The sequence below is a fragment of the Chiloscyllium plagiosum genome, unplaced genomic scaffold, assembly GCF_037043375.1.
Source record: "Chiloscyllium plagiosum isolate Xiang-an unplaced genomic scaffold, Cpla_swu_hap1 HiC_scaffold_5, whole genome shotgun sequence".
NCBI classification, from domain to species: Eukaryota; Metazoa; Chordata; class Chondrichthyes; order Orectolobiformes; family Hemiscylliidae; genus Chiloscyllium; species Chiloscyllium plagiosum.
In genome coordinates, this window is record NW_028270143.1 from 28,832,286 (window position 1) to 28,859,523 (window position 27,238).

Consider the following 27,238-nt stretch of genomic DNA (forward strand, 5'->3'; position numbering starts at 1 on the left):
TTAGTGTTACTGGTCTTTTATATTTTTTTCCTGAAAAATGTATTTAGTGTCACCACAAAAGGTCCATGCTAAGTGGCTGTTGTTACATATTGTACATGAATATTTTGTATTCCATTTTATACCATATTTAGTCTTTAGTTATAGTCTCTTCTTAGGTTTACCTTACATTAACTGTCGACATTAAATAATGCTTGGAGTCTCTGCTGACAGGCTGAGCAGCAGCCTCTGGGTTCATATCACAGGAACTTGTGGTTTAAAGAGTGTGAATGTCTGAAGAGACTTGGGCCCTGGGTACATAGATTTTCTTTTTATTGTCTGCCCTCAGTTGACCTTGAGAAAGTGGTGTGAGCTGCTTTCTTGAACTGCTGCAGTCCATGTGCTGTAGGTTGACCTACAATGCTCTCAGGTAGCAGAAACAGTGAAGGAACTGTGATATATTTCCAAGTCAAAGTGGTACGGGACTTGGAGGTGGTCTTGCAGGTGGTGATGTACCCATGTCTCTGCTGCCCTTGTCCTTCTAAACGGAAGTGGGTTTGGAATTGCTGTCGAAGGATCTTGGGTGAATTTTTACAGTGCACTTTGTAGATAGTACACACACTGCTTTTGTGATTTGGAGACGCTGGTGTTGGACTGGGGTTAAAAATCGCACAACACCAGGTTATAATCCACCAGGTTTATTTGGACGCACTGCTTCATCAGGTGATTCAAGAGCAGCGTTCCGAAAGCTAGTGCTTCCAAATAAACATGTTGGACTATAACCTGGTGTTGTGTGATTTTTAACTTTGTACACTGCTGCTTCTAAGCCTTCGTGGTGGACGGAGTGGATGTGGTGCTATTCCAGCAGACTGCTGTGTTCCAGATGGTGTCAAGTTTCTTGAGTGTCACTGGAGCAGCACCCATTCAGGCAAGTGGGAAGTATTCCATCAAATTCCTGACTTGTGCTTTGAGGTGGTGGACAGACTTTGGGGAGTCAGGAGTGAGTTGTTACTGCAGTATTCCTAGCCTGTGACTTGAGTTGGAAAGTCCAGTTGAGTTTCTGGTGAATAGTAAGCCAAAGAATGTCAATGATGGGGATTCAATTCTACAGTCATAGAGTCATAGAGATATACAGCATGGAAACAGACCCTTCGGTTCAACCCGTCCATGCCGACCAGATATCCCAACCCAATCTAGTCCCACCTGCCAGCACGTGGCCCATATCCCTCCAAACCCTTCCTATTCATATACCCATCCAAATGCCTCTTAACTGATGAAATTGTACCAGCCTCCACCACATCCTCTGGCAGCTCATTCCATACATGTACCACCCTCTGCGTGAAAACGTTGCCTCGTAGGTCTCTTTTATATCTTTCCCCTCTCACTCTAAACGTATGCCCTCTAGTTCTGGATTCCCCCACCCCAGAGAAAAGACTTTGCCTATTTATCCTATCCATGCCCCTCATAATTTTGTAAACCTCTATAAGGTCACCCCCCAGCCTCCAACGCTCCAGGGAAAACAGTCCCAGTCTGTTCAGCCTCTCCTTGTAGCTCAGATCATCCAACCCTGGCAACATCCTTGTAAATCTTTTCTGAACCCTTTCAAGTTTCACAACATCTTTCCGACGGGAAGGAGACCAGAATTGCACACTATATTCCAACAGTGGCCTGACCAATGTCCTGTACAGCCACAACATGACCTCCCAACTCCTGTACTCAATACTCTGATCAATAAAGCAAAGCATACCAAACGCCGCCTTCACTATCCTATCTACCTGCGACTCCACTTTCAAGGAGCTATGAACCTGCACTCCAAGGTCTCTTTGTTCAGCAACACTCCCTAGGACGTTACCATTAAGTGTATAAGTCATGCTAAGATTTGCTTTCCCAAAATGCAGCACCTCGCATTTATCTGAATTAAACTCCATCTGCCACTTCTCAGCCCATTGGCCCATCTGGTCCAGATCCTGTTGTAATCTGAAGTAACCCTCTTCGCTATCCACTACACCTCCAATTTTGGTGTCATCTGCAAACTTACTAACTGTACCTCTTATGCTCGCATCCAAATCATTTATGTAAATGACAAAAAGTAGAGGGCTCAGCAGCGATCCTTGTGGCACTCCACTGGTCACAGGCCTCCAGTCTGAAAAATAACCCTCCACCACCACCCTCTGACTTCTACCTTTGAGCCAGTTCTGTATCCAAATGGCTAGTTCTCCCTGTGTTCCATGAGATCTAACCTTGCTAATCAGTCTCCCATGGAGAACCTTGTTGAACGCCTTACTGAAGTCCATATAGATCACATCTACTGCTCTGCCCTCATCAATCTTCTTTGTTACTTCATCAAAAAACTCAATCAAGTTTGTGAGACATGATTTCCCACGCACAAAGCCATCTTGACTATCCCGAATCAGTCCTTGCCTTTCCAAATACATGTACATCCTGTCCCTCAGGATTCCCTCCAACAACTTGCCCACCACTGAGGTCAGGCTCACTAGTCTATAGTTCCCTGGCTTGTCCTTACCACCCTTCTTAAACAGTGCACCATGTTTGCCACCCTCCAGTCTTCCGGCACTTCACCTGTGACTATCGATGATACAAATATCTCAGCAAGAGGCCCAGCAATCACTTCTCTACCTTCCCACAGAGTTCTCAGGTACACCTGATCAGGTCCTGCGAAATTATCCACCTTTAACCGTTTCAAGTCATCCAGCATTTCCTCCTCTGTAATCTGGACATTTTGCAAGATGTCACCATCTATTTCCCTACATTCCATATCTTCCATATCCTTTTCCACAGTAAATACTGATGCAAAATATTCATTTAGTATCTCCCCCATTTTCTGTTGCTTCACACAAAGGCTGCCTTGCTGATCTTTGAGGAGGTCTATTCTCTCCCTAGTTACCCTTTTGTCCTTAATATATTTGTAAAAGCCCTTTGCATTCTCCTTAATTCTATTTGCCAAAGCTATCTCATGTCCCCGTTTTGCCCTCCTGATTTCCCTCTTAAGTATACTCCTACTTTCTTTATACTCTTCTAAGGATTCACTCGATCTATCATGTCTGTACCTGACATATGCTTCCTTCTTTTTCTTAACCAAACCCTCAATTTCTTTAGTCATCCAGCATTCCCTATACGTACCAGCCTTTCCTTTCACCCTGACAGAAATATACTTTCTCTGGATTCTTGCTATCTCATTTATGAAGGCTTCCATTTTTCCAGCCGTCCCTTTACCTGAGAACGTCTGCCTCCAATCAGGTTTTGAAAGTTCTTGCCTAATAGCGTCAAAATTGGCCTTTCTCCAATTTAGAACTTCAACTTTTAGATCTGGTCTATCCTTTTCCATCACTATTTTAAAACAAATAGAATTATGGTCGCTGGCCCCACAGTGCTCCCCCACTGACACCTCAGTCACCTGCCCTGCCTTATTTCCCAAGAGTAGGTCAAGTTTTGCACATTCTCTAGTAGGTACATCACATACTGAATCAGAAAATTGTCTTGTACACACTTAAGAAATTCCTCTCCATCTAAACCTTTAACACTATGGCAGTCCCAGTCGATGTTTGGAAAGTTAAAAACCCCTACCATAACCACCATATTAGTCTTGCAGATAGCTGAGATCTCCTTACAAGTTTGTTTCTCAATTTCCCTCTGACTCTTTGGGGGTCTATAATACAATCCCAATAAGGTGATCATCTCTTTCTTATTTCGCAGTTTCACCCAAATAACTTCCCTCGATGCATGTATTTCCAGGAATATCCTCCCTTAGCACAGCTGTAATGCTATCCCTTATCAAAAATGCCACTTCCCCTCCTCTCTTGCCTCCCTTTCTGTCCTTCCTGTAGCATTTGTATCCTAAAACATTCAGCTGCCAGTCCTGCCCATCCCTGAGCCATGTTTCCGTAATTGCTATGATATCCCAGTCCCATGTTCCTAACCATGCCCTGAGTTCATCTGCCTTCCCTGTTAGGCCCGTTACATTGAAATAAATGTAGTTTAATTTATTAGTCCTACCTTGTCCCTGCCTGCCTTGACTGTTTGACTCGCGTCTGTTCTCAGCTGTACCCGTCTCAGATCGATCTCTTTCCTCACTATCTCCCTGGGTCGTTCCCCCCCCCCCCCCCACCTTACTAGTTTAAATCCTCCCAAGCAGTTCTAGCAAATTTCCCTGCCAGTATATTAGTCCCCTTCCAATTTAGGTGCAATCCGTCCTTCTTGTACAGGTCACTTCTACCCCAAAAGAGATTCCAATGATCCAAAAACGTGAATCCTTCTCCCATATACCAGCTCCTCAGCCATGCATTCATCTCCTCTATTCTCCTATTTCTGCCCTCACTAGCTCGTAGCACTGGGAGTAATCCAGATATTACTACCCTTGAGGACATCCTTTCTAAATTTCTACCTAACTCTCTCTAATCTCCTTTCAGAGTCTTAACTTTATCCCTTCCAATGTCATTAGTTCCAATGTGGACAATGACCTCCTGCTGGCCCCTCTCCCCTATGAGAACATTCTGCACCCTCTCTGAGACATCCTTGATCCTGGCACCAGGGAAACAACACATCATTCTGCTTTTTCTCTGCTGGCCACAGAAACGTCTGTCTGTACCTCTGACTACAGAATACCCTAACACAATTGATCTCTTGGAAGCCAACGTACCCCTCGTTGCATTAGAGCCAGTCTCAGTACCAGAAACTTGGCTGTTTGTGCTACGTTCCCCTGAGAATCCATCACCCCCTACATTTTCCAAAACAGCATACCTGTTTGAAATGGGTATATCCACAAAAGACTCCTGCTTTAGTTGTCTACCTCTCTTACCCTTCCTGGAGTTAACCCATCTATGTGACTGTATCTGAGACTTTTTATAACTGCCATCCATCACATACTGTTGCTGTTACAAATTCCTCATCGCTTCTATTTGTCTCTCCAACCGATCCACTTGATCTGATAAGATTCACATCCAACAGCATTTATGGCAGATATAATTCGCAGTAACCCTTAAACTCTCTTTAAACTCCCACATCTGACAAGAAGTACATATCACTGTAAAGGCCATATTTGCTCCTTCACAATCTACAGACCCAGAAAATAACACTGTCTTATTCCTCTACAAACACTGCCCCAGGTTAAATTAATAGTTATGGCATATATTTTAAGTTTAATCAAGAGACTTATCTCCAAAAACATATAATCAAGAAAGAATCTACTGCAGCCTTTCTCTTGGACGGGTTTTAAAACAACAATTAACTTATCTGATTCTGTGCTGTGAACTTCGCCCAACAGTTCCTCCAAGATTAGTTGTGAATTTCACTGTTTATTAATTTTCCTAGATGCACTCCGATATCTAGCGATACACGAATTCAAACAGCAATGGCAGCAACTGTGCAGGTTTGCTCTCTCGCTCTCATTCCCCCTGCACTGTCCTCATCATGCACTGCCTTGGTCTGCTTTTCTCCCTTTTAAACTGCTGTTGTTTGACTTTTTTTTCCAAAGTTCCAAAACAATGCAACAGCATGTAAAACAGTAATTGCTGCTCCTGGAATTCGAGGAAATCACCTCCAACACTAAAATGCCTCAAAAAAAGGAGCAGCTCTTAAGCCAGAAATTTTGCCCGTCCTCCATCTTGGATTACCCTCTAACACCATTGAAGTCAGTTGACAATGTTAGATTGTCTTTGTTGGAGATGATTGTTACTTGGCATTGTTCTGGTGTCAATGTTACTTGCTATTTGTTAGCCCATATCTCGATATTTTCCAGATCTTGTTGCATTTGAGCATGGACTGCTTTCGTGTCTGAGGAAATTCAAATGGTGCTGAACTTTAGATCTTGAAAATGTCATGAACAGGTTAAAAAAAGAATCCAAGAAATTGAATGGAATGCTGACTGTTATAAGAAGAGGTGTGAGGTACAAGGTTGCAGAGGTTATACTGAAGTTATACAGCACTCTGGTTAGATCCCACTTGCAGTTGCAGATCTGGGCACCCCACCTTAAGAAGGATACCTTAGTCTTGGAGGAACTGCAACAATGATACCTGGACTTCAGGGTTAATCTGTGAGGAGAGATAATGCAAATTTGGCCTGCTTTCTCTAGAATTTAGAAGGTTAAGAGGTGATCTAATCAAAGTCTTAGAAAAAGTGAGGGTAGATAAAGATAAACCACTTCCACTGGTTGGGATTTTAGAATTAAGGGCGCAGTCTAAAAATTAACCATTCAGGAGAAATGTTAGGAATTACTTCTACACAAAAAGATGATAGAGATTTCGAACTCTTTCCAAACAACTTTAAGATCAGTTATTAATTTTTAGTCTGAGATGGATAATTTTTTAACCAAAGGTATTAAGGGATATGGGCCAAAGTCAGGTATGTGGAAATTGTGCAGATAGCCATAACTTACTTAAATGGTGAAATAGGCCTGAATGGTCTATACCAGTTTGTATTCTTGTAAGTTAGATCCAGCTTTGTCTGTAATAGTAATTTATTGTCTGTAATAGATTCCTGAATAGAGAACATCTATAGCCATTTTCCTTGATTTTTAGGGAGTTTCTTGAATTCTCTACCATCAATGGAACTTTTGATTATCTTTCCCTCTGGCCATGCCAATGTGAATCTCCTAAAATCCTTTGACTGCAAGTTCTGTCTGTTCAAGATACAACTATTTGTGGCCTGATATCAAAAACATTTTTCAGGGACTTTGAGAGATTACTAAAATGCTGCCATTTATTGTCTTAAGTGTAGTTATCGTCCACCTTCTCGGGTCTGAGCCTTTCTGGAAACATTTCTTTAATTGTGTAATAATCCCATACTAGCATTACCTTGGAATGTCCCAAAGTACCTTACAAATGTTGGAGTACAGTGCAGGGAATATAACTCTCAGAGTTTTGTAGGGCACGGTTCATCAGACAGCTAAATGATAATGATGAGAGAATCTGTTATAGTCATAGAGATGAACAGCATGGAAACAGACCCTTCGGTCCAACCCGTCCGTGCCGACCAGATATCCTAACCCAATCTAGTCCCACCTGCCAGCACCCGGCTCATATCCCTCCAAACCCTTTCTATTCATATACCCATCCAGATGCCTTTTGAATGTTGCAATTGTACCAGCCTCCACCACTTTCTCTGGCAGCTCATTCTATGACTCGTACCAATCTTTCTGTGAAAAAGTTGCCCTTTAGGTCTCTTTTATATCTTTACCCTCTCATCTTAAACCTATGCCCTCTAGTTCTGGACTCCCCCACCCCAGGGAAAAGATTTTGCCTATTTATCCGATCCATACCCCTCATAATTTTGTAAACCTCTATAAGGTCACCCCTCAGCCTCTGACACTCCAGGGAAAACAGCCCTCTCCCTATAGCTCAACTCCTCCAACCCTGGCAACATCCTTGTAAATCTTTTCTGAACCCTTTCTAGTTTCACAACATCTTTCTGATAGGAAGGAGACCAGAATTGCATATTCCAACAATGGCCTAGCCAATGTCCTGTACAGCTGCAACATGACCTCCCAACCACTGTACTCAGTATTCTGACCAATAAAGGAAAGCATACCAATCGCCGCCTTCACTATCCTATCTACCTGCAATTCCACTTTCAAGGAGCTATGAACCTGCACTTCAAGGTCTTTTTGTTCAGCAATACTCCCGAGGATCTTACCATTAAGTGTATAAGTCCTGCTAAGATTTGCTTTCCCAAATGCAGCACCTCGCATTTATCTGACACTTCTCAGCCCATTGGCCCATCTGAGCAAGATCCTGTTGTAATCTGAGGTAACCTTCTTTTATAGTAATTTGTTGTGCCAACACTGTTGGCCAGGACAGAAGGTTAGAGCTCAAATTCAGGACTTGCACTTATAATCCACGTTAATTTCTTTACAACGTTGAATTAGTGTGGTGTTGTTTTGGAGTGCCATCCATTCTCGGCTCCAGAATGAGAGTCAAGCCAGTTTGAAGTTGAATCATAAATCATTGTACCTCAGTGTTCCAATTACCCAGTTCGATAAAAGATATAAGGATGAATCCTGCAACTACTCATCTGTCCGTTTAACCTTGTGGTAGAAAAGCTTTAGAAATAGTAATTGGGACAAAATTTAACATCCACTTTGAATGCAGATTAATTAAGGAAAGTCAGGACGGATTTGCTGAAGTCTGATCGTGCTTGATGATGAAGGCAACATTTGACCAAGTATGGCATCAAGGCGTCCCAGCAAACTTGGAATCATTGGGAGAACTTTCAGTTGGTTGGAGTCACACTTACCACAAAGGAAGATAGTTGTGGTTGTTAGAACCGCAGCCAGTCATCTCAGCCACAGAATATCATAGCAGGAGTAAGTCATTGTACCTCAGTGTTTAATCAGCTTGTTCAGATATGATATGTCATATCTCTGGAACAGGTAGGACTTGAACCTAGGCCTGCTAACTGTGAGGTTGGAATCTTATCACTGTGCCAAAAGAGCCCTTTCTGAGTTCCCCTAGATTGTGTTCTATGTCTAACCATTTTCAGCTGCTTCATCATTCACATTCACTTCATCATAAGGGCAGGTGGGGATTTTTGTTGACGATTGCACCATAGATAGCACTCTTCATAGCCACTCTGTACTGAAGCAGTCTTTGCCCAAATGCAGCAAGACCTGGACAGCATTCAGGTAGGGCTGATAAGTAGTAAGCAACCTGCAAGTGGTGAACAACAGCCATCTCCGACAAAAGAAAATCCAGCCATTACCCCTTGGCATTCAGTGGTATTACGCTAGTTGAATCCCCCACTGTTGATACACTGAAGGATACCTTTGACCAGAATCTCAACAGGACCAGTCGTGAATGACAAAACTAGGAATTATGAACTATGCAGAGGTTTATGACAGGTTGATGGAATGGAATAGTTGGAGATGTATAGCTTTTGTTACAGATTGATGTCGGAAAAGAGAAGTTTGAGAAGACACTTGGTGGAGGTTTTCAAAATCAAGAAATGTCGAGATTGAGTAAATAGAACTGTTCTCATTGGTGGAAGAGCGGAGAACCAAAGGGGTCAAATTAAAGGTAATTGACAGAAGCACCAGAGGTAAAATGAATAAAAATATTTATTGTACAGCAAGTGCTTAGAATGTGGAATGCTCTATTCAGTTATGATAGAGGCACATGCAGTTGTGGCTTTCAAAAGGCAGTTAGATAAGCACCTATGAGAATTTTTGGCTCTGTGGGAACAAGCTGGGGAATGAGGCTCACTGAAAAAGAAAGGAACATAACCTTAAAATTGGTGCAAGCTGTTCAGTTGCCTTTCTTGGAAATGTACTAAATTGCTTTTTAAGTTATTCCATATTTGGACATGTTTCAGAATGTCAACAGAATTTCATAATCTTAGTGTGCTGGAAAATTGGTGAATGAGTAATTAGGCAATGAAACTAAATCAACTTAGAATTTGAGTTCTGAAAGAGAATCATTCTGAATTTGAAACATTAACTGTTTCTGTATTCACAGATGCTGTCATACCTACTGAGTTTCTCTAGCATTTTCTATGTATGTATGAAATCAACTCCGTGTTAGTCATTTTGATTTAATGTAACATTAAACACCATTACACTAGTGTTATTGGGGTCATAACTACTACATTAAACAAATGCATGTACACCTTCCTGATGAAGGGCTTATGCCCCAAACATCAATTCTCCTGCTCCTCAGATGCTACCTGACCTGCTGTGCTTTCCCAGTGCCACACTTTTCAACTCTGTATAACTATACAGCCTTGTCTGTTAAGAGAAGGGTTACTGGAAAATGATATTTTCTCCAAATTTTGACAAAAACAGGCTTTCTTTTTAAACTGGTATTTGGTGTTTTCAGGAGCATGTTCTATTGAATTAGCTACTTCAGGAATACTGTCAAACAAAAGCAAATAAAAAATGACAAAGATAATTGATCCACTTTACTTTGCATTATTTTAGTGATTTGGGTTTTAATTAACAATATCCAAAAGAAATTATTTAAGTCTAGGCATACACTTTCAGAACTGTCTCCAAAGTGGATTAATGTTGAAAAGAGTTGTTAAAAATATCTTGAACAGTTTTTTTGGTGAAGTCCTTTCAGTCTCCCACCACAATGCCTTCAATAGGAACCTTAGAGAAATGGTGCTGAAATTATGGCAAAGATTGGGAGATCTTCCTCAGAAATTTTACCCATTTCTCCAGTTTGAATACAGTTTCAATTTTCAAAATGTAAGTGCCTTAGGACCTTGCCTATATTAATGATAGGTTGGTGAAGTTGCATTTTGTTTTAAAGTCTTTTGACGCAAATCTTGCAATTAATGATAAAGCAACAGCATTTGCTGCAGAGTTTGAAGCAAGTTGGCAAATTATAGAGTCATAGAGGTGTACAGCATGGTATCCTAACCCAATCTAGTCCCACCTGCCAGCACCTGGCCCATATCCCTCCAAACCCTCCTTATTCATACACCCATCATAATGCTTTTTAAATGTTGCAATTGTATCAGCCTCCACCACTTCCTCTGGCAGCTCATTCCATACACATACCACCCTCTGCGTGAAAAGGTTGCCCCTTAGGTCTCTTTTATATCTTTCCCCTCTCACCCTAAACCTATGTTCTCTAATTCTGGACTCCCCTACCCCAGGGAAAAGACTTTGCCTATTTATCCTATTCATACCACTCATGATTTTATAAACCTCTATACAGTCACCCCTCAGCCTCCAACGCTCCAGGAAAAACAGCCCAGCCTATTCAACCTCTCCCTATAGTTCAAATCCTCAACCCTGGTAACATCCTAATAAATCTTTTCTGAACCCTTTCAAGTTTCACAACATCTTTCCAGTAGGATGGATACCAGAATTGCACGCAATATTCCAAAGGTGGCCTAACCAATGTCCTGTACAGTAGCAACATGACCTCCCAACTCCTGTACTCAATACTCTGACCAATAAAGGAAAGCCTATCACACGCCTTCTTCACTCCTATCTACCTATGACTCCACTTTCAAGGAGCTATGAACCTGCACTCCAAGGTCAGTTTGTTCAGCAACACTCCCTAGGACCTTATCATTAAGTGTATAGATCCTGCTAAGATTTGCTTTCCCAAAATGCAGCACCTCGCATTTATCTAAATTAAACTCCATCTGCCAGTTCTCACCCCCATGGCCCATCTGATCAAGATCCTGTTGTAATCCGAAGTAACCTTCTTTGTTGTCCAGTACACCTCAAATTTTGGTGTCATCTGCAAACTTACTAACTAGACTTCTTCTGCTCCCATCCAAATCATTTATATAAATGATGAAAAGTAGTGGACCCAGCACTGATCCTTGTGGCACTCCACTGGTCACAGGCCTCCCAGTCTGAAAAACAAACCTCCACCACCATCCTCTATCTTCTACCTTTGAGCCAGTTCTATATCCAAATGGCTAGTTCTCCCTGTATTCCATGAGATCTTTTTTTTAGATTACTTAGTGTGGAAACAGGCCCTTCGGCCCAACAAGTCCACACTGACCCGCCGAAGCGCAACCCACCCATACCCCTACATTTACCCCTTACCTAACACTACGGGCAATTTAGCATGGCCAATTCACCTGACCTGCACATCTTTGGACTGTGGGAGGAAACCTGAGCACCCGGAGGAAACGCACGCAGACACGGGGAGAATGTGCAAACTTCACACAGTCAGTCGCCTGAGGCGGGAATTGAACCCGGGTCTCTGGCGCTGTGAGGCAGCAGTGCTAACCACTGTGCCGCCGTGCCGCCCAACTTTGCTCACCAGTCTCCTATGGGGAACCCTGTTGAATGCCTTACTGTTGAAGGATAATTGTTTATGGTAGTCCTAAGTGGATCTTTTTCAGGTTGGCAAGAGGAAATGAGTTGTGTGCCACAGGGATCAGTGTTGAGATCCCAACAGTCCACATAAATTACTTAAATGAAGAGCAGAATGTATTGTTGCCAAATTTACTGATGATGCAAATATAGGTAGGAAAGTAAGTTGTGAAGAGGACATGACTCTGGAAAAATATAAATGGTTAAAGATATGGAAAATGGAGTACAGTGTGGGGAAATGTGAAATTGTCCATTTTTGCAGAAATTTTTTTTAAAAAGCATGTTATTTATTGATGAAAGTTTGTAAAGCTGAGATGCAGAAAGTTCTGTGTATTCTAGTGCATGAGTTGCTAAAAGGCTGATATACAGGTACATCAAGTAATTAGGAAAGCTAATAGAATATTTATCATCTGTTACAAAGGGAATTGAATATAAAAGTTATACAGGGCTCTGGTGAGACACATCTGGAGCACTGTGTACAGAATTGATTGCCTTCCTTAAGGAAGAATGTAAATATGTTGCAAGAAGTTCATAGAATATTTACAATACTAATACATGGAATGGGTGAGTTTTCTTATGAGCGAAAGTTGTACGTACCAGCTTCCATTTGCTGGAGAGTAAAAGGCCACCTGATTTAAACATGTAAAATTATGAGGGGTTTTGACAGGGTAAAAGTGAAAAGGCTGATTCCTCTGGATAGTCTAAAACTAAGGGTCACTGTTTAGAAAATAAAGGTAGCCTATTTAAAACATATGAAATTTTTTTCTCAGAGGATTGCGAGTCTTTGAAACTGTGTACCCACTGCCTTTTCAAGAAGAGTGTTTTTGGATATTTTTAAGGCCGAAATAGACTTTTACTAAGTAAAGGGTGAAAGCTTATCAGACATAGACTGGAGTGTGGATTTAGGTTCCAGTCAGATAAGCTGTGATCCTACTAAATGGTGCAGTTAGTTTGAGGGGCTGAATAGTTCTTTTTCCCCCCCCCCCCCTCCTTGTTTGTAAAAACTGTCTCAACAGTACAGTAGCTGGCAAAGTATGGAATTGCTGATAACAACTGGTGGATTTTCTCATGATTCTACATATTTATGAACTCAATATTTGCATTTCAGGTTAATGATACCAAATGTGGACAGTTTTTCCATTATTGCTACTGCAAAAGCTGGGCCAATCTCTGTCACACAGCATTTGTATTCACAGAGATAGTACTCCTGCGCTACTGTTAGAAGTGGATGTGTACCAAGAATTGCTGATTTTGCCATTTCATCACATTGGTTATTGCTGATATTGGTTAATTTTCTATGGATGTAAATGTATTTGACTTATTATAAGACATGCTCACTGGAATTCTGGCACTGCAGAATTGTACCTTCTCTCCTGTGGTGATTAGACTATTGAGCATTTATACTGTTTAGTTTTCTGTCAAAGTAGTGTTTGTGTAATTCTTTGTTTATCTTTTTCTGATAATTTATAGTGTCAAGCCATTGAATTGTCATGGGGTCTTCAGCAGACAGCATTCTTAAGTTGGGTCGGACGAAGATATGCTGGTTTTGAAGAAGAAAACATTGCAGAGATTAGCAGACAATTGGGAATTAAACTTGGGCTCAAAGATGGAGAACAGGTCTGTGAACAGTAACTTTCCAACTTAATTTTTTCAAACCTGCTTAGTAATTACTTCGTTAAAGACAGGTCTGGGAGTTTCTGCACTATATATCTCCTTCAGTTTGATTACATGTTTTACTTTGAATATCTTTTGATTCAACTCATTGCAATTAAAAATATTTCATTCCTTGAATTTTTTTTCAGCTCCCTCATGCTAACCATTCACTTCCAACCCATGATTTTCCACACAGTGACTTAATTATTTTCCCAATTGGCTTGCTTGTCTCCATACCATCCTGGAAATGTGTTGCTGGAAAAGCGCAGCAGGTCAGGCAGCATCCAGGGAACAGGAGAATCGACGTTTCGGGCATAAGCCCTTCTTCAGGAATGGGGAAAGTTTGTCCAGCAGGCTAAGATAAAAGGAAGGGGGGAGGGACTTGGGGGAGGGGCGTCGGAAATGTGATAGGTGGAAAGAGGTCAAGGTGAGGGTGATAGGGCAGACTGGGGTGGGGGCGTAGAGGTCGGGAAGAAGATCTCAGGTTAGGAAGGCGGTGCTGAATTTGATGGATTTGACTGAGACAGGGTGGGGGGAGGGGAAATGAGGGAATTTCACCAGTTTCCTCATTTCCCCTCCCCCCACCATGTCTCAGTCAAATCCATCAAATTCAGCACCGCCTTCCTAACCTGAGATCTTCTTCCCGACCTCTACGCCCCCACCCCAGTCTGACCTATCACCCTCACCTTGACCTCTTTCCACCTATCACATTTCCGGCGCCCCTCCCCCAAGTCCCTCCTCCCTACCTTTTATCTTAGCCTGCTGGACAAACATTCCCCATTCCTGAAGAAGGGCTTATGCCCGAAACGCCGATTCTCCTGTTCCCTGGATGCTGCCTGACCTGCTGCGCTTTTCCAGCAACACATTTCCAGCTCTGATCTCCAGCATCTGCAGACCTCACTTTCTCCTCCATACCATCCTGGCTACCATCCATATTTTGTGCTTATTCCTCCCAGATTTTAGATTGTTTTCACCTGTAGTATTCCACTGATACACCAGGTACTCATTCCTGTAATATCAATCTTGTGCAACATGAGCTTGAATATACTTTGTGACCAGTTAGTATAACTGTCTACTACCAGGGCCAACTTGAATTGTATTATTGTTTCATGGTAAAATTTTATGTGGTAATATCTGTGTAAGCCTCCAAGATTGTCAATGAGGATAGAAATTGTTTGAAACAATTGTTTTGAAACAATTATTATGGATGGGCTAGTGTTGGGCAAGCTATTAGGACTATGGATAGATAAGTCTTGTGGCCCCAATGGAATGCAACCCAGGGTGCTAAAAGAGGTAGCGGGAGAAATGGCAAGTGCTTTGTCGTTAATTTTCCAAAATTCGCTGGACTCTGGGGCTATCCCAGCAGATTGGAAAACAGCAAATGTGACACCACTATTTAAAAAGGGAGGTAGACAAAAGTTGGGGAATTATAGACCAGTTAGCTTAACATCTGTAGTGGGGAAGATGCTTGAGTCTATTATCAAGGAAGAAATAGCAGGGCATCTCAAAAGAAATTGTGCCATTGGACAGACGCAGCATGGGTTCATGAAGGGCAGGTCATGCTTGACAAGTCTTTTAGAATTCTATGAAGACATTTCAAGCAAGGTAGACAACGGGAACCCAGTGGATGTGGTGTACCTGGATTTTCAAACGGCCTTTGACAAGGTGCCATGCAAGACGCTGCTGCATAAGATAAGGATGCATGGCATTAGTGGTAGAGTATTAGCATGGATAGAGGAATGCTTGACTAACAACAACCAAAGAATGGGGATGATTAAGTGCTATTCTGGCTTGCAGTCAGTGACTAGTTGTGTGCCTCAGGGATTGGTATTGGGACCACAATTATTTACAATTTATATGGATGATTTGGAGTTGGGGACCACATACGGTGTCAAAGTTTGCAGATGACACTAACATGAGTGGCAGAGCAAAGTGTGCAGAGGACTGAAACGTTGCAGAGAAACTTAGATACATTGAGTGAGTGGGTAAAGGTCTGGCAGATGGAATACAATGTTAATAAATGTGAAGTCATACATTTTGGTAGAAGTAACAGTAAGAAAGATTATTATTTGAATGGTAAAAAGTTGCTACATGCTGCTATGCAGAGGGACCTGGGTGCCCTTGTGCATGAATCACAGAAGGTTGGTCTGCAGGTACAACAGGTAATTAGGAAGGCAAATGGAACTTTGTCCTTCATTGCTAAATGGGTTGAGTTTAAAAGCAGAGAGGTAATGTTGCAGCTGTACAAGGTCCTGGTGAGGTCACACCTGGAGTATTGTATGCAGTTTTGGTCTCCTTACTTGAGAAAGGACGCACTGGCACTGGAGGGAGTGCAGAGGAGCTTCACTAGGTTGATTCCAGAGTTGAGGGAGTTGATTTATGAGGAGAGACTGAGTAGATTGGGATTATATTAATTGGAATTCAGAGGAATGAAGGGAATCTTTATAGAAACATAAAATTATGAAGGGAATCAATAAAATAGAAGTAGATAGGATGTTTCCACTTGCAGGTGAAGCTAGGAAAGAGGGCATAGCCTCAAAAATAGAGGGAGCAGATTTAGGACTGAATTGAGCAGGAATTTCTCCACCCAGAGGGTTGTTAATCCATGTGCAGAGGACTGTGAAACTTTCTCAGAGAAGTTTTTGATGCTACTTCTTGAAACACTTTTAAAGCTAAGGTAGATTTCTTTTTAAAAATAATGGAATTAAGTGATATAGTGAGAGCACGGGTAAGTGGAGCTGTGTCCACGAAGAGATTAGCCATTATCTTATTGAGTGGCAGAGCAGGCTTGAAGGGCTGGACAGCCTACTCCAGCTCCTTGTTCTTATGAAACAATTTTTGTTTGCATCCCTTCTTTTCTTCCTTCCTTTGTGAGTAAATCCTGACCAATTTGCATTCCTGCAATAGCTAATATACACTCATCATCTTCACATTTCAAAGCTACAGAAACAACTTGCAATATTTCTGTTTTGCTACGCTTCCCAAATTTATTAACTAACCATGTATGCAATCAATTGACTCATCCTTTTATCACCATCTGGTTATTAAATTTCCCTTGGCTTGTATGCCCATTAGCCCAGCCCTCTCCTGTGACACTATGCCTAACTCATTCAAAATTTGTTATTCTCCTGCTCCTCAAAAAAAAAACACCTCCAGTTTCTTAACAATCCATTTTCCAAAATTCTGCAATTCATCTTTGCATTACAGCACTCCAATTTGATTTTTACTCTGCCTGTTGTTAGCAAAATTGCTTTGGGTCAAAGTCGTAGCTGGTACCTTCTATGGGTCACTTGCTCATTTCAGGACCCATTCTTTGCTATTGACAAAATCAACTACTTTATCTTCCAACTTTGGTCTCTGGTACTGATAGTTTGTTTGTCAGAATTAGTATCACTTCTAGTGTTTTTTCTGTGCATTGTTACTGACATACACAAACCTGCGTGTTAATTATCTTTGTCATCTGCATGCTGTACCTCACTGATATCTGTAAATGTGCAGTATGTTTTCAATTTTGATTTAGATGCTTTTGATCCCATTTCCGATTGTTTTTCTGAAGTTAAGTTCTGGATCAATGTTTACTTCATTCATATTGCTGGCAAAGCAAAGCTATCTTGTGACAGGTGCAATTGTCTCAATATGTTGGGTTTCAGTAATCAACTTCACTGCCATCTCATGTTAAAGTAGAGACTGAGCAATATCAGTATCATAGAAACACAGAAAATTGGAACATGAATAGACCACTCAGTCCTACAGGCCGCCTTATCCAACTCAGTACTTTGTTCAAGTTTTCTTTGATCCACAAGACCATAAGATGTAGCAGCAGAAATTAGGCCATTTGGCCCATCAAGTATGCTCTGCCATTCAATCATGAATGAGAAGTTTCTCAACCCTATTCTCCATTTTTCTCCCCATAACCCTTGATCCCCTTGACAATCTAGAACCTATCTATTTCAGTCTTAAATATATTCAATGAGCAGGCCTCCACAACCTTCTGTGGCAATGAATTCCATAGATTCACCACTGTCTGGCTGAAGAAGTTCTAAGGAGTCTTCCCTTTTACTATAAGGCTATGCCCTAGTCTCTCCTGCTAATGAATACATCTACTCTGCCCAGGCTGTTCGGTATTCTGTAAGTTTCAATTAGATCACTGAGTATAGATCTGGAGTCCTCATATGTTAAGCCTTTCATTCTTAGAATTTTCTCGTGAACTTCCTCTGTACCAACTCCAGGGCCAATACATCCTTCCTGAGGGATGGGCCCCAAAATTGCTCACAATACTCGAAATGTGGTCTGACCAGAGCCTTATAAAGCCTCAGAAGTGCATTCCTGCTTTTGTTAGTCCTCTCAAAATAAATCTTCGAGGAGAAAGTGGGGACTGCAGATGCTGGAGATCAGAGCTGAAAATGTGTTGCTGGAAAAGTGCAGCAGGTCAGGCAGTATCAAGGAACTGGAGAATCGACGTTTTGGGCATAAGCCCTTCTTCAGGAATGAGGAAAGTGTGTCCAGCAGGCTAAGATAAAAGGTAGGGAGGAGGGACTTGGGGGAGGGGCATTGGAAATGCAATAGGTGGAAAGAGGTCAAGGTGAGGGTGATAGGCCAGAGTGGGGTGGGGGCGGAGAGGTCAGGAAGAAGATTACAGGTTAGGAAGGCGGTGCTGAGTTCGAGGGATTTGACTGAGACAGGGTGGGGGGAGGGGAAATGAGGAAACTGGAGAAATCGGAGTTCATCCCTTGTGGTTGGAGGGTTCCTAGGCGGAAGATGAGACGCTCTTCCTCAAACCGTTGTGTTGCTATGGTCTGGCGATGGAGGAGTCCAAAGACCTGCATGTTCTTGGTGGAGTGGGAGGGGGAGTTGAAGTGTTGAGCCACTGGGTGGTTGGGTTGGTTGGTCCGAGTGTCCGAGAGGTGTTCTCTGAAACGTTCCGCAAGTAGGCGGCCTGTGTCCCTAATATAGAGGAGGCCACATCGGGTGCAGCGGATGCAATAGATGATGTGTGTGGAGGTGCAGATGAATTTGTGGCGGATATGGAAGTATCCCTTGGGGCCTTGGAAGGAAGTAAGGGGGGAGGTGTGGACGCAAGTTTTGCATTTCTTGTGGTTGCAGGGGAAGCTGCCGGGAGTGGAGGTTGGGTTGGTGGGGGGGGTGTGGACCTGACGATGGAGTCATGGAGGGAGTGGTCTTTTCGGAACGCTGATAGGGGAGGGGAGGGAAATATATCCCTGGTGGTGGGGTCCGTTTGGAGGTGGCGCAAATGACGGCGGATGATACGCTGTACATGGAGGTTGGTGGGGTGGTAGGTGAGGACCAGTGGGGTTCTGTCCTGGTGGCGGTTGGAGGGGCGGGGCTCAAGGGCAGAGGAGCGGGAAGTGGAAGAGATGCGGTGGAGGGCATCGTCGACCACGTCTGGGGGGAAATTGCGGTCCTTGAAGAAGGAAGCCATCTGGGTTGTACGGATTTGGAACTGGTCCTCCTGGGAGCAGATGCGGCGGAGACGAAGGAATTGGGAATATGGGATGGCGTTTTTACAGGGGGCAGGGTGGGAGGAGGTGTAGTCTAGGTAGCTGTGGGAGTCGGTCAGTTTATAGTAAATGTCCGTGTTGATTCGGTCGCCCGAGATAGAAATGGAAAGGTCGAGGAAGGGGAGGGAGGAGTCTGAGACGGTCCAGGTGAATTGGAGGTTGGGGTGGAAGGTGTTGGTAAAGTGGATGAACTGTTCAACCTCCTCGTGGGAGCACGAGGCAGCGCCGAAACAGTCATCGATGCAGCGGAGGAAAAGGTGGGGGGGTGGTGCCAGTGTAGCTGCGGAAGATGGACTGTTCCACATATCCTATGAAGAGGCAGGCATAGCTGGGGTCCATGCGGGTGCCCATGGCTACTCCGCTGCCCAAGGTCCACTTTTGCCCCTCTCTTTTTGCCCTTTACATATCTAAAGAAACTCTTGCAGTCTTTTATATTACTAGCTAGTTTACCCTCATATTTAATCTTTTCCCTCCTTGTATCTTTTTTCTTTATCCTCTGTTGGTCTTTGCCAGCTTCCCAATCCTCGGCCTTCCCACTCCACTGCCCTCTGCCGCATTATATGCTTTCATGCTGTTCCTGACTTTCCTCTTCAGCCGCAGTTCCCTTGTCCTCCCTTTAGTATGTTGCTTTTTCCTACAGATGAATGTTTGCTGTGTTTCTGTCTGAGAAACTCCTGCCATTGCTGTTCCACAGTCTTTCCTGCTAGGCTTCTCTCCCAGTTAGTTCTGGCCAGCTCCTCCCTCATGTCTCTTTAGTTGCCTTTATTCAAATGTAATAGTTACATCTGGTTCCAGCTTCTCCCTCTCAAATTGCAGAATAAATTCTGTCATATTATGGTCACTATCTCCTAAGGGTCCTTTCGCCTTAAGCTCCCTAATCAAGTCTATCTTGTTGCACATCGTTAAATCCAAATTTGTCAGTTTCCTAGTGGGCTCACCACAAGCGGCTCTAAAAAGCCGTCTCATAGACTTTTCACAAATTCCTTTTCTTGTGATCCACAGCAACCTAATTTTTCCAGTCAACCTGTATATTGAAATCCCCCACGATAACTTTAACCTGCCTTTCGTGCTCACTTTTTCTATCTCCTGGTGTATCTTGTGCCCCACATCCTGACTACTGTTTGAAGACCTGTACCTAACTTCCATTATGTTTTTTTTAATCTGTTTGGTTCCTCAACTCCACTCAACTTTACATCTTCTGACCTTGAATCATTTCTTGCTATTTATTTAATTTTATTCTGACTAATAAGGCACCATCTCCCCACTTTCCTGTCTTTTTAATAGGATGTATATTCTTGGATATTTAGCTTCCAGTTCTGCTCCCCTTGCAGCCATGTCACTGTGATGCCCACCACATCATACCTGCCAATTTCAATTTGTGCCGCAAGCTCACTTATCTTATTTCGTATGCTGCATGCATCCAGATCCAATACCTTCAGTCCTGTATTTACTACCACTCTTCTCATTGTCATTTCTTTATCCAGTGTGCTTGAAGTTTGATTCCTAACCCTTTCCAAACACTTTGTCCTATTTTGTGTTCTGGAGACTTTAGTAATCTCTCCTGAATTCTCCTTTCTTTTCACTTTTTTTTCCCCAGACTTTTCCATACAAATGTTAACCTACAGCTTTGTTTCCCATTGGCCATTATACTTCTTAACCCCCTGCAACTTACTCATTTAAAGTCCTATTGACCACCTTATTTGCCCTTTTAGCTAGAACTTTGGTCCCAGCTTGGTTCAGGTGGAGACCATCCCAACTTTACAGATCCCACTTGTTCTAATACTGGTGCCAGTGCCCCATGAAAAGGAACCCCTCTTTCCCACTCCATTCTTTTAGCTATGTATTTACTTTGATCTCTTTCACCCTAAGAACTATATATCACTCCTCCTTGAAACTATTCAATGTTTTTGTCTGAACTGGTTTCTGTGGCAGAGAATTGAAAAAGTATCATCTGTCTCTGGGTGAAGAAATTTCCCATTTGTAGTTCTAAATGGCCAAACCCATACCCTTTAGATTGGGGTCCCCAGTTCTGGACTCCTCAGTCATCACTAACATCCTTCCTTTGTTTATCCTGTGCACTCCTGTTAGAACTTTGTCTATGAGCTCTCCTCTCAATCTTCTAAAATGGCATGATTCTAACTGATCAAAGGTCTCAAAACATCCATTCCTAGATAAGGAGACCAAAACTGCATACAATACTTCAGTTATGGTCTCACCAAGGCTATCCTTGCTCTTTCTAGAATCTTCTTTGAAAACCAACATAACATTTGCCTCCTTCACCACCTGCATGCTTACTTTCAACGACAGGTATGCAGGGAAATTCAGCTCTCATTGCACCTTCCCCCTTTCCAATTTATTTTCATTCAGATGATCTACCTTCCTGTCTTTGCTGTCAAATCTCATGTTTATCCACATTATACTTCATTTGCTCGCTCAGCTTACCAAGCCACACTCAACCATCTTTTCACAGTTCATGCTCCCACCCAGCTTTGTACTGTTTGCACGAGCTGAAGATATTACCTCTACTTCCCTCATCTAAATCGTCCATGCATATTGTGAATTGCTGAGGTCCAAGCTTTGATCCCTGTGATACCCCATTGGTCACTGGCTGCCGCTCAGAAAATATCCATTTTTTTCTACTTTTTTTTTTCTGTCTGCTACCCGGTTCTCTTTCCATGTTAGTACACTACCCCTATGCCATGCGAGTATATTGTCTTGATTGGAGTGTACTGGCTATAAGGAGAGGCTGAACAAACTTAGTTTGTTTTCACTAGCGCTTCAGAGACTAAGAAGTGATCTGATAAACTATATAAAATTATGAGAGGCAAGTATAGGGTGCATAGTTGGAGTCTGTTTTCTAAGGTGGAAATGTCAAACATTAGGAGGGGTAGGTTTAAGGTGAAAGAGAAAGTTTTAAGGAGATATGAGGCAAGTTTATGTATACCAAGGATGGTAGGTACCTGGAGCAACTGCCAGGGGAGGTGATAGAAGCAGGCACAACACTAACATTTAAGAGGCATTTTAACAGGCAGGGAATAGAGGAATATAGCAGATGGTATTAGTTTAGAATGGCAACATGATTAGCACAGACATGGTGGGTCAAAGGGCCTGTTCCTGTGCCGTATTGTTCTGTATTCTGTGCTCTTAATTTTGCATCCTAATCTCTTAATGGGACCTTCTAGAAAGTCTTCTGAAATTCCAAGTAAACCACATTCGCTGGGTCATCCTTATCAGCTCTATTGGATACATCTTCAAAAGATTCCAATAGGATTGTCAAGCTTGATTTCCATTTCGTAAAGTGAAAATTTTCTTTCTTAAATCCTGACAATTTTTTCCAAGTACTCTGCAATTAAATCTTTTATAGTAGACTACAGCATTTTCTCTACAACTGTTAGGTGAATTGGCCATGCTAAATTGCCCGTAGTGTTAGGTAAGGGGTAAATGTAGGGGTATGGGTGGGTTGCGCTTCGGCGGTGCGGTGTGGACTTGTTGGGCCGAAGGGCCTGTTTCCACACTGTAAGTAATCTAATCTAATCTAATGTTAGCCTATCTGGTCTATAATTTCCTGTTTTCTCTCTACCTCCTGTTTTAAATAATGAGGATCATGTAGATTATTGGCCCTAAGGATTTATTGGCCTTTAATCCCATCAATTTCTAAACATTTCCCTACTGATTTCCTTCAGTTCCTCCCTCTCTCGACCCTGTGCTCACCAGCATTTTTGGGATGTTATTTGTGTCCTGTTTTTGTGAAGACAGACCAAAAAATGTATTTAGTTAGTCTGCCATCTTAACTCCCATTATAACTCCCCTTTTTATTGGTTATAAAGGACTTGCATTTGTCTTCATTAATCGTCTTCACTTGACAAACCTATAGAAGCTTTCACAATCCGTTCTGGGCAAGCTTATTCTCCCCTCTTAATCAATCTTTGTCCTCCTTTATTGAAATGTAAGTGTTGCCAATCCTTAGGTTTGTGGTTTTTTTTTTATTTTTGACCAATTTATAGGCCTCTTCGTTTGGATCTAATACAATCTTTAATTTTCCTTGTTAGCCATGGTCAGGCCATCTTCACAATTTTATTTTTGTGCCAGACAGGAATGAACAATTGTTGCAGTTTCTTCATGCACTTAAGATTCTCCCATTGCCTATCCACTATCATCCCTTAAGTATTTCTGGTTTATTCATAGATAGCTCATGCCTCATACCTTTTGTAGTTTCTTTTATTTAGATTCAGGGCCTTCGTCTCAGGTTGAACTATGTCACGCTTTGTCTGAAGAATTTTATCATTATGGTCACTCCTCGCACTCCTAGTCCTGTAACCCCTTATGATTAGGTTGCCAATTATTTCTTTCTCATTATACAACACCCATTTGAGGACAATTTGTTCTCTAGTTGGTCCCTCAACACACTGATCCAAAAAACCGTCTTGTACATACTCCAGAAATGCCTTCTATATGGCACTGTTACTGATTTGATTTGCTGCCTGACCTCATTCTGAACATCATTTACCACATTCAATCTATCATTAGCAATCCTTCTCAGAACTTCTTAGCATTCCTTGTTTTCACTGCTAGTTTTCACTATTGCTATCAAAACCCTAAACCATGCAGTTGTCTTAGAATATTTGAAAAGCCTTCATCCACAAATTAAAAAAATATAATATTGTGGCCCATCCTGACTCCTTGTTTTTGTTAACTTCACTGAAATGCTGAAATCTTCCTTGACTGTTTCACCATACTTCTTCTCCACTTGAATCTCCTCTAGCCATTAAGTATAGACACTTTTTGTTTATGTAGCATTCATCTAATTATTGTTTGCTACCTTCAAATCATCATTGTCAATACTTGTTTCAACTAGTATGTTCCCACGTATGTGTATTCTCCTTCAAGCTAACCATTAGCTTTGTCAATTTCCTTCCTGATCATAAAAGTTGACTTCAAGCTGGTAATCTTGTTTTCTCATTTCTTGTTTAACATTCTATTACATTTGCTGATCTGTACACGGAATTATTCATAAAACAATTGTGCTTTTAGTTTTGTGGTAAAACAATTAATTCCTTTTTTGTTTTATGTGAATCAGGTATTTCTCAGGCCTTGTGCACAAGTCTCATCCTGTCAACAAGTTGTTGTGGAACCGCTTTCACCTAGTGACTGGGAAATACTGGTAATTTTTTTTTACTGCTATTAACTAAGTATAATCAAATGTGCATTTTTAAAGACATAAGTGTCAAATAATGCATCTTTTATTTAAAACGTGTGAAATAAATCTGAGATACACAATCATTTTCTCCAGCTGAGATTATTAAAATTCCAGATATTTCAATATTGGGGTCTGGTATGAGTGTACTCGTTCTGATGTGAATAGTCATCACTGGAAGGGCACGAGTTAACTGCAATGCTAATATTTCTCTTCATTCAAACGAATGCTGAAAATTCACATGCCCAGATGTATTCTTTACTGAGGCTGGAGTGAAAACATGGAGTTAACGTTTTGTTTTTGTTTCTTTAGCTTCACTAATGACCTTCAGTTAAACTTCATATTGGCATTTGTACTGTTGACAAAATGGAATGTTTGCTCTTTTATTTTGAAATTATATGCTGGCTGCTTGTAGTTGAGGACATACAGATGATATTCCTGGATTAATCTTGTGTAATATTTGTAGGAGCTTCATAGTACATCACTTGAAAGATATATTATGGATCAGATCAGAATAGTTTATCCAGGAGGAATATTTCCAATATGGATCGAGAAACGTACTGTGATATATCTTGAAGTTGGTAAGTTAACTAAATGTGAATCAACGAATAATGATTTTGCTTCAGTATTTACGTTAATACACATTATTACTAGTTATTATTTTGACAGCAGTCCTAATATCACAATTTCAAAACCCAAGAGATCAGTCACTGCCATGAATTAAGGATGGCATATTGCCAGTTCTGAGGAAGGGTCACTAGACCAGAAATGTTAACACTGATTTCTTCCCACAGATGCTTTCAGACCTGCTAAGGTTTTTCCAGCAATTTCTGTTTTTGTTTCTGATTTACAATATGGGCAGTTCTTTTGGTTTTTATGACATATTGCCTCTGAGTACCTAGCCCAAAATCTCACTGAATGTGAATCGCTGAGAAAAGTGAACGATCAGAGTCCATGACCAATATTGGTACTGGCAAAATTGGTTAGTAGATGGATGAGATCCTGTGGGCAGATTTTGTGGTGATGGTGGTGGTGATAGCGGTGGCATTGTGGTAATGTCTCTGAACTAGTAAACAAGAGCTCCAATCTAATGTCCTTTCTGAGGACATCACTTTGAATCCCAGCATGGCAGATGATGAAATTTTAATGAAAAGAAAAATTTGGAAGAAAAAGCTGGGCTCATGGCGACTGCGTAATTATTGTCATTTGATGTAAATTTGCCATCCTTACCTCACCTAGTCACCTACACGTGACTCCAGGCCCACAAAAATGTGCTTGACTCTTAACTGCCCCTTGGCAACTAGGGATAAGCAGTAAGTGCTAGTCTAACCCCTGCCACTTACCTCCCATGAACAAATGAAAATGATAGAATATGAAACCAGAAGTTTTCTGTAGCAACATATATTAAAAAAGGGCTCTTGGGCTTTAGTGGTAATGTTCCTACCTTTTGGTCAGAAAGTCTGGAGTCAAGTCTCACCTGCCCCAGATGTATATCGTAACAGTTCTGAACAAGTTGATTAAAAATATCTATAAATAGCAAAATGTGGTAAACAAGAGTAGTGAGGTTGAGAACCAAAATCAGAGATTGCTGAAAAAGCTCAGCAGGTCTGGCAGCATCTGTGGAGAGAAATGAGTTAACTTTTCAGGTCCAGTGAATCTTCCTCAGAACAGAGGAAGTGGTGACGTTGATTGGGGACCAAGGAGGTCATTTATGCATGAAGGCAGAGGGCATGGCTAAAATATTAAATATGAAACTGTTACTAAGGAATAATGCCTTTCTGTGATAGATTAGTTGGGAAGAATTGAAACTAACTTAGCAAGGAGGGAGTTGTAAACCAGAAGGTAACATTGTACATCTTATTTTTTCTCTCTCTAAACTAATAGCAGTGGCAGATAGCACTAGAATAAGTAATAGTAAGGTACAACATAGAAGAGAGTAAGTGATTATGCAGTTATGCCTAAACTAGGTTTGCTGTGCATAAAGTAGTGCAACTGGATATTAAATATTCCTGGATACAAAATGTTCAGGTAAGATAGTGAAGGAAAGATGAAAGCATTGGCTTTGGAGAATATTATAGTGCTGGAGAGAGAAGTTAACCTAGAGGGATATTCCAATGGAGGCTCAGCAATAGAGAGACCTTTGAAGGTGCATAGATCTTTGAAGGTGGCAGTACAAGTTGAGAAAGTAGTTAATAACAGGGATTCTGGGTTTTATCTATAAAGTACAAAAGCAAAAGGGGTTTGGTGAACCTTTATAAAACAATAATTCTGCCTTGACTAGAGTGTGCTTTTCATACTGCATTTGGTTAGTAGTTGACATGCACTGCATGTAAATGAAGTTGAGGCATATTTATTAGTGGCTTTGTAGAGCATTGTTTAAATTCTTCTGGAAAGCAGTTACATGACTATAGGAAAAAGGTGGCTGAGTGACATTGCCTGGATTATAGCCAAATGATCTCCTGTGCTGTAGGCATTATGTAATTCCACAAAATCACATTTGCTTTTTTTTTTCCAACCTAATCCAGTATGGGGTAGGGGAAAGGAACTCAGAAGATGGTTAGATATTTGTTGAAAAGGAGGGCTTAAGCTTTTTAATCTTTTTCTATGCAGTATGTTTTCACTTAAGGTTGAGACTGTGTCCCTGAGAATTGCAGGTTTAGATGAAACAACTCTTAAGAGAAGCATAGGAAGTTATTTTTTTTTAAAGCTAGTGTTAGATTCCTGCAGACATTTTTATGCTTAAAAGTATATAAGTTCAAATACTGTGCAAAGTGCTGTGTATTCCTAGCTAAGTAACTTACAAACTAAAATAAATTACCAAATGTAAAATAAGCACTATACAATTAGGTACTTTAGGATCGTTCTCAATAGATAATAGTGGACCTTCCAAAATACCTACAATCAGAAATAAACTAATTTTAAATAAAATAAGTTTAAAATATAGAAAATTGCAATATGTATGTAATTACTATAAATACATGTTAACACTTCAAGAGAGGTAAAGTGTATATGACCAGACTCCATCGAGTAGCAGATGTTGGTCAGTGCCTAAATTAATTGATTTCTGCCACGAGGTGGAGCCCAGTACTTATGTTCAAGTATAG

The 27,238-nt window shown here is 41.4% G+C and overlaps 1 protein-coding gene across 3 annotated transcripts in view; it reads left to right on the forward strand.

Annotated features, from left to right (window-relative positions):
• Positions 1-27,238, forward strand: part of pex1 (peroxisomal biogenesis factor 1) — a 109,707-nt gene that overhangs the window by 490 nt on the left and 81,979 nt on the right. For 2 of the 3 annotated variants that reach the window (XM_043689702.2, XM_087987046.1), the window contains exons 2-4: positions 13,239-13,385; positions 24,018-24,101; positions 24,601-24,715. In XM_043689702.2, the coding sequence (XP_043545637.2) occupies positions 13,239-13,385; positions 24,018-24,101; positions 24,601-24,715 (346 nt within the window). The remainder of the gene's footprint in view (positions 1-13,238; positions 13,386-24,017; positions 24,102-24,600; positions 24,716-27,238) is intronic. The other variant, XM_043689703.2, reaches the window with a different exon arrangement.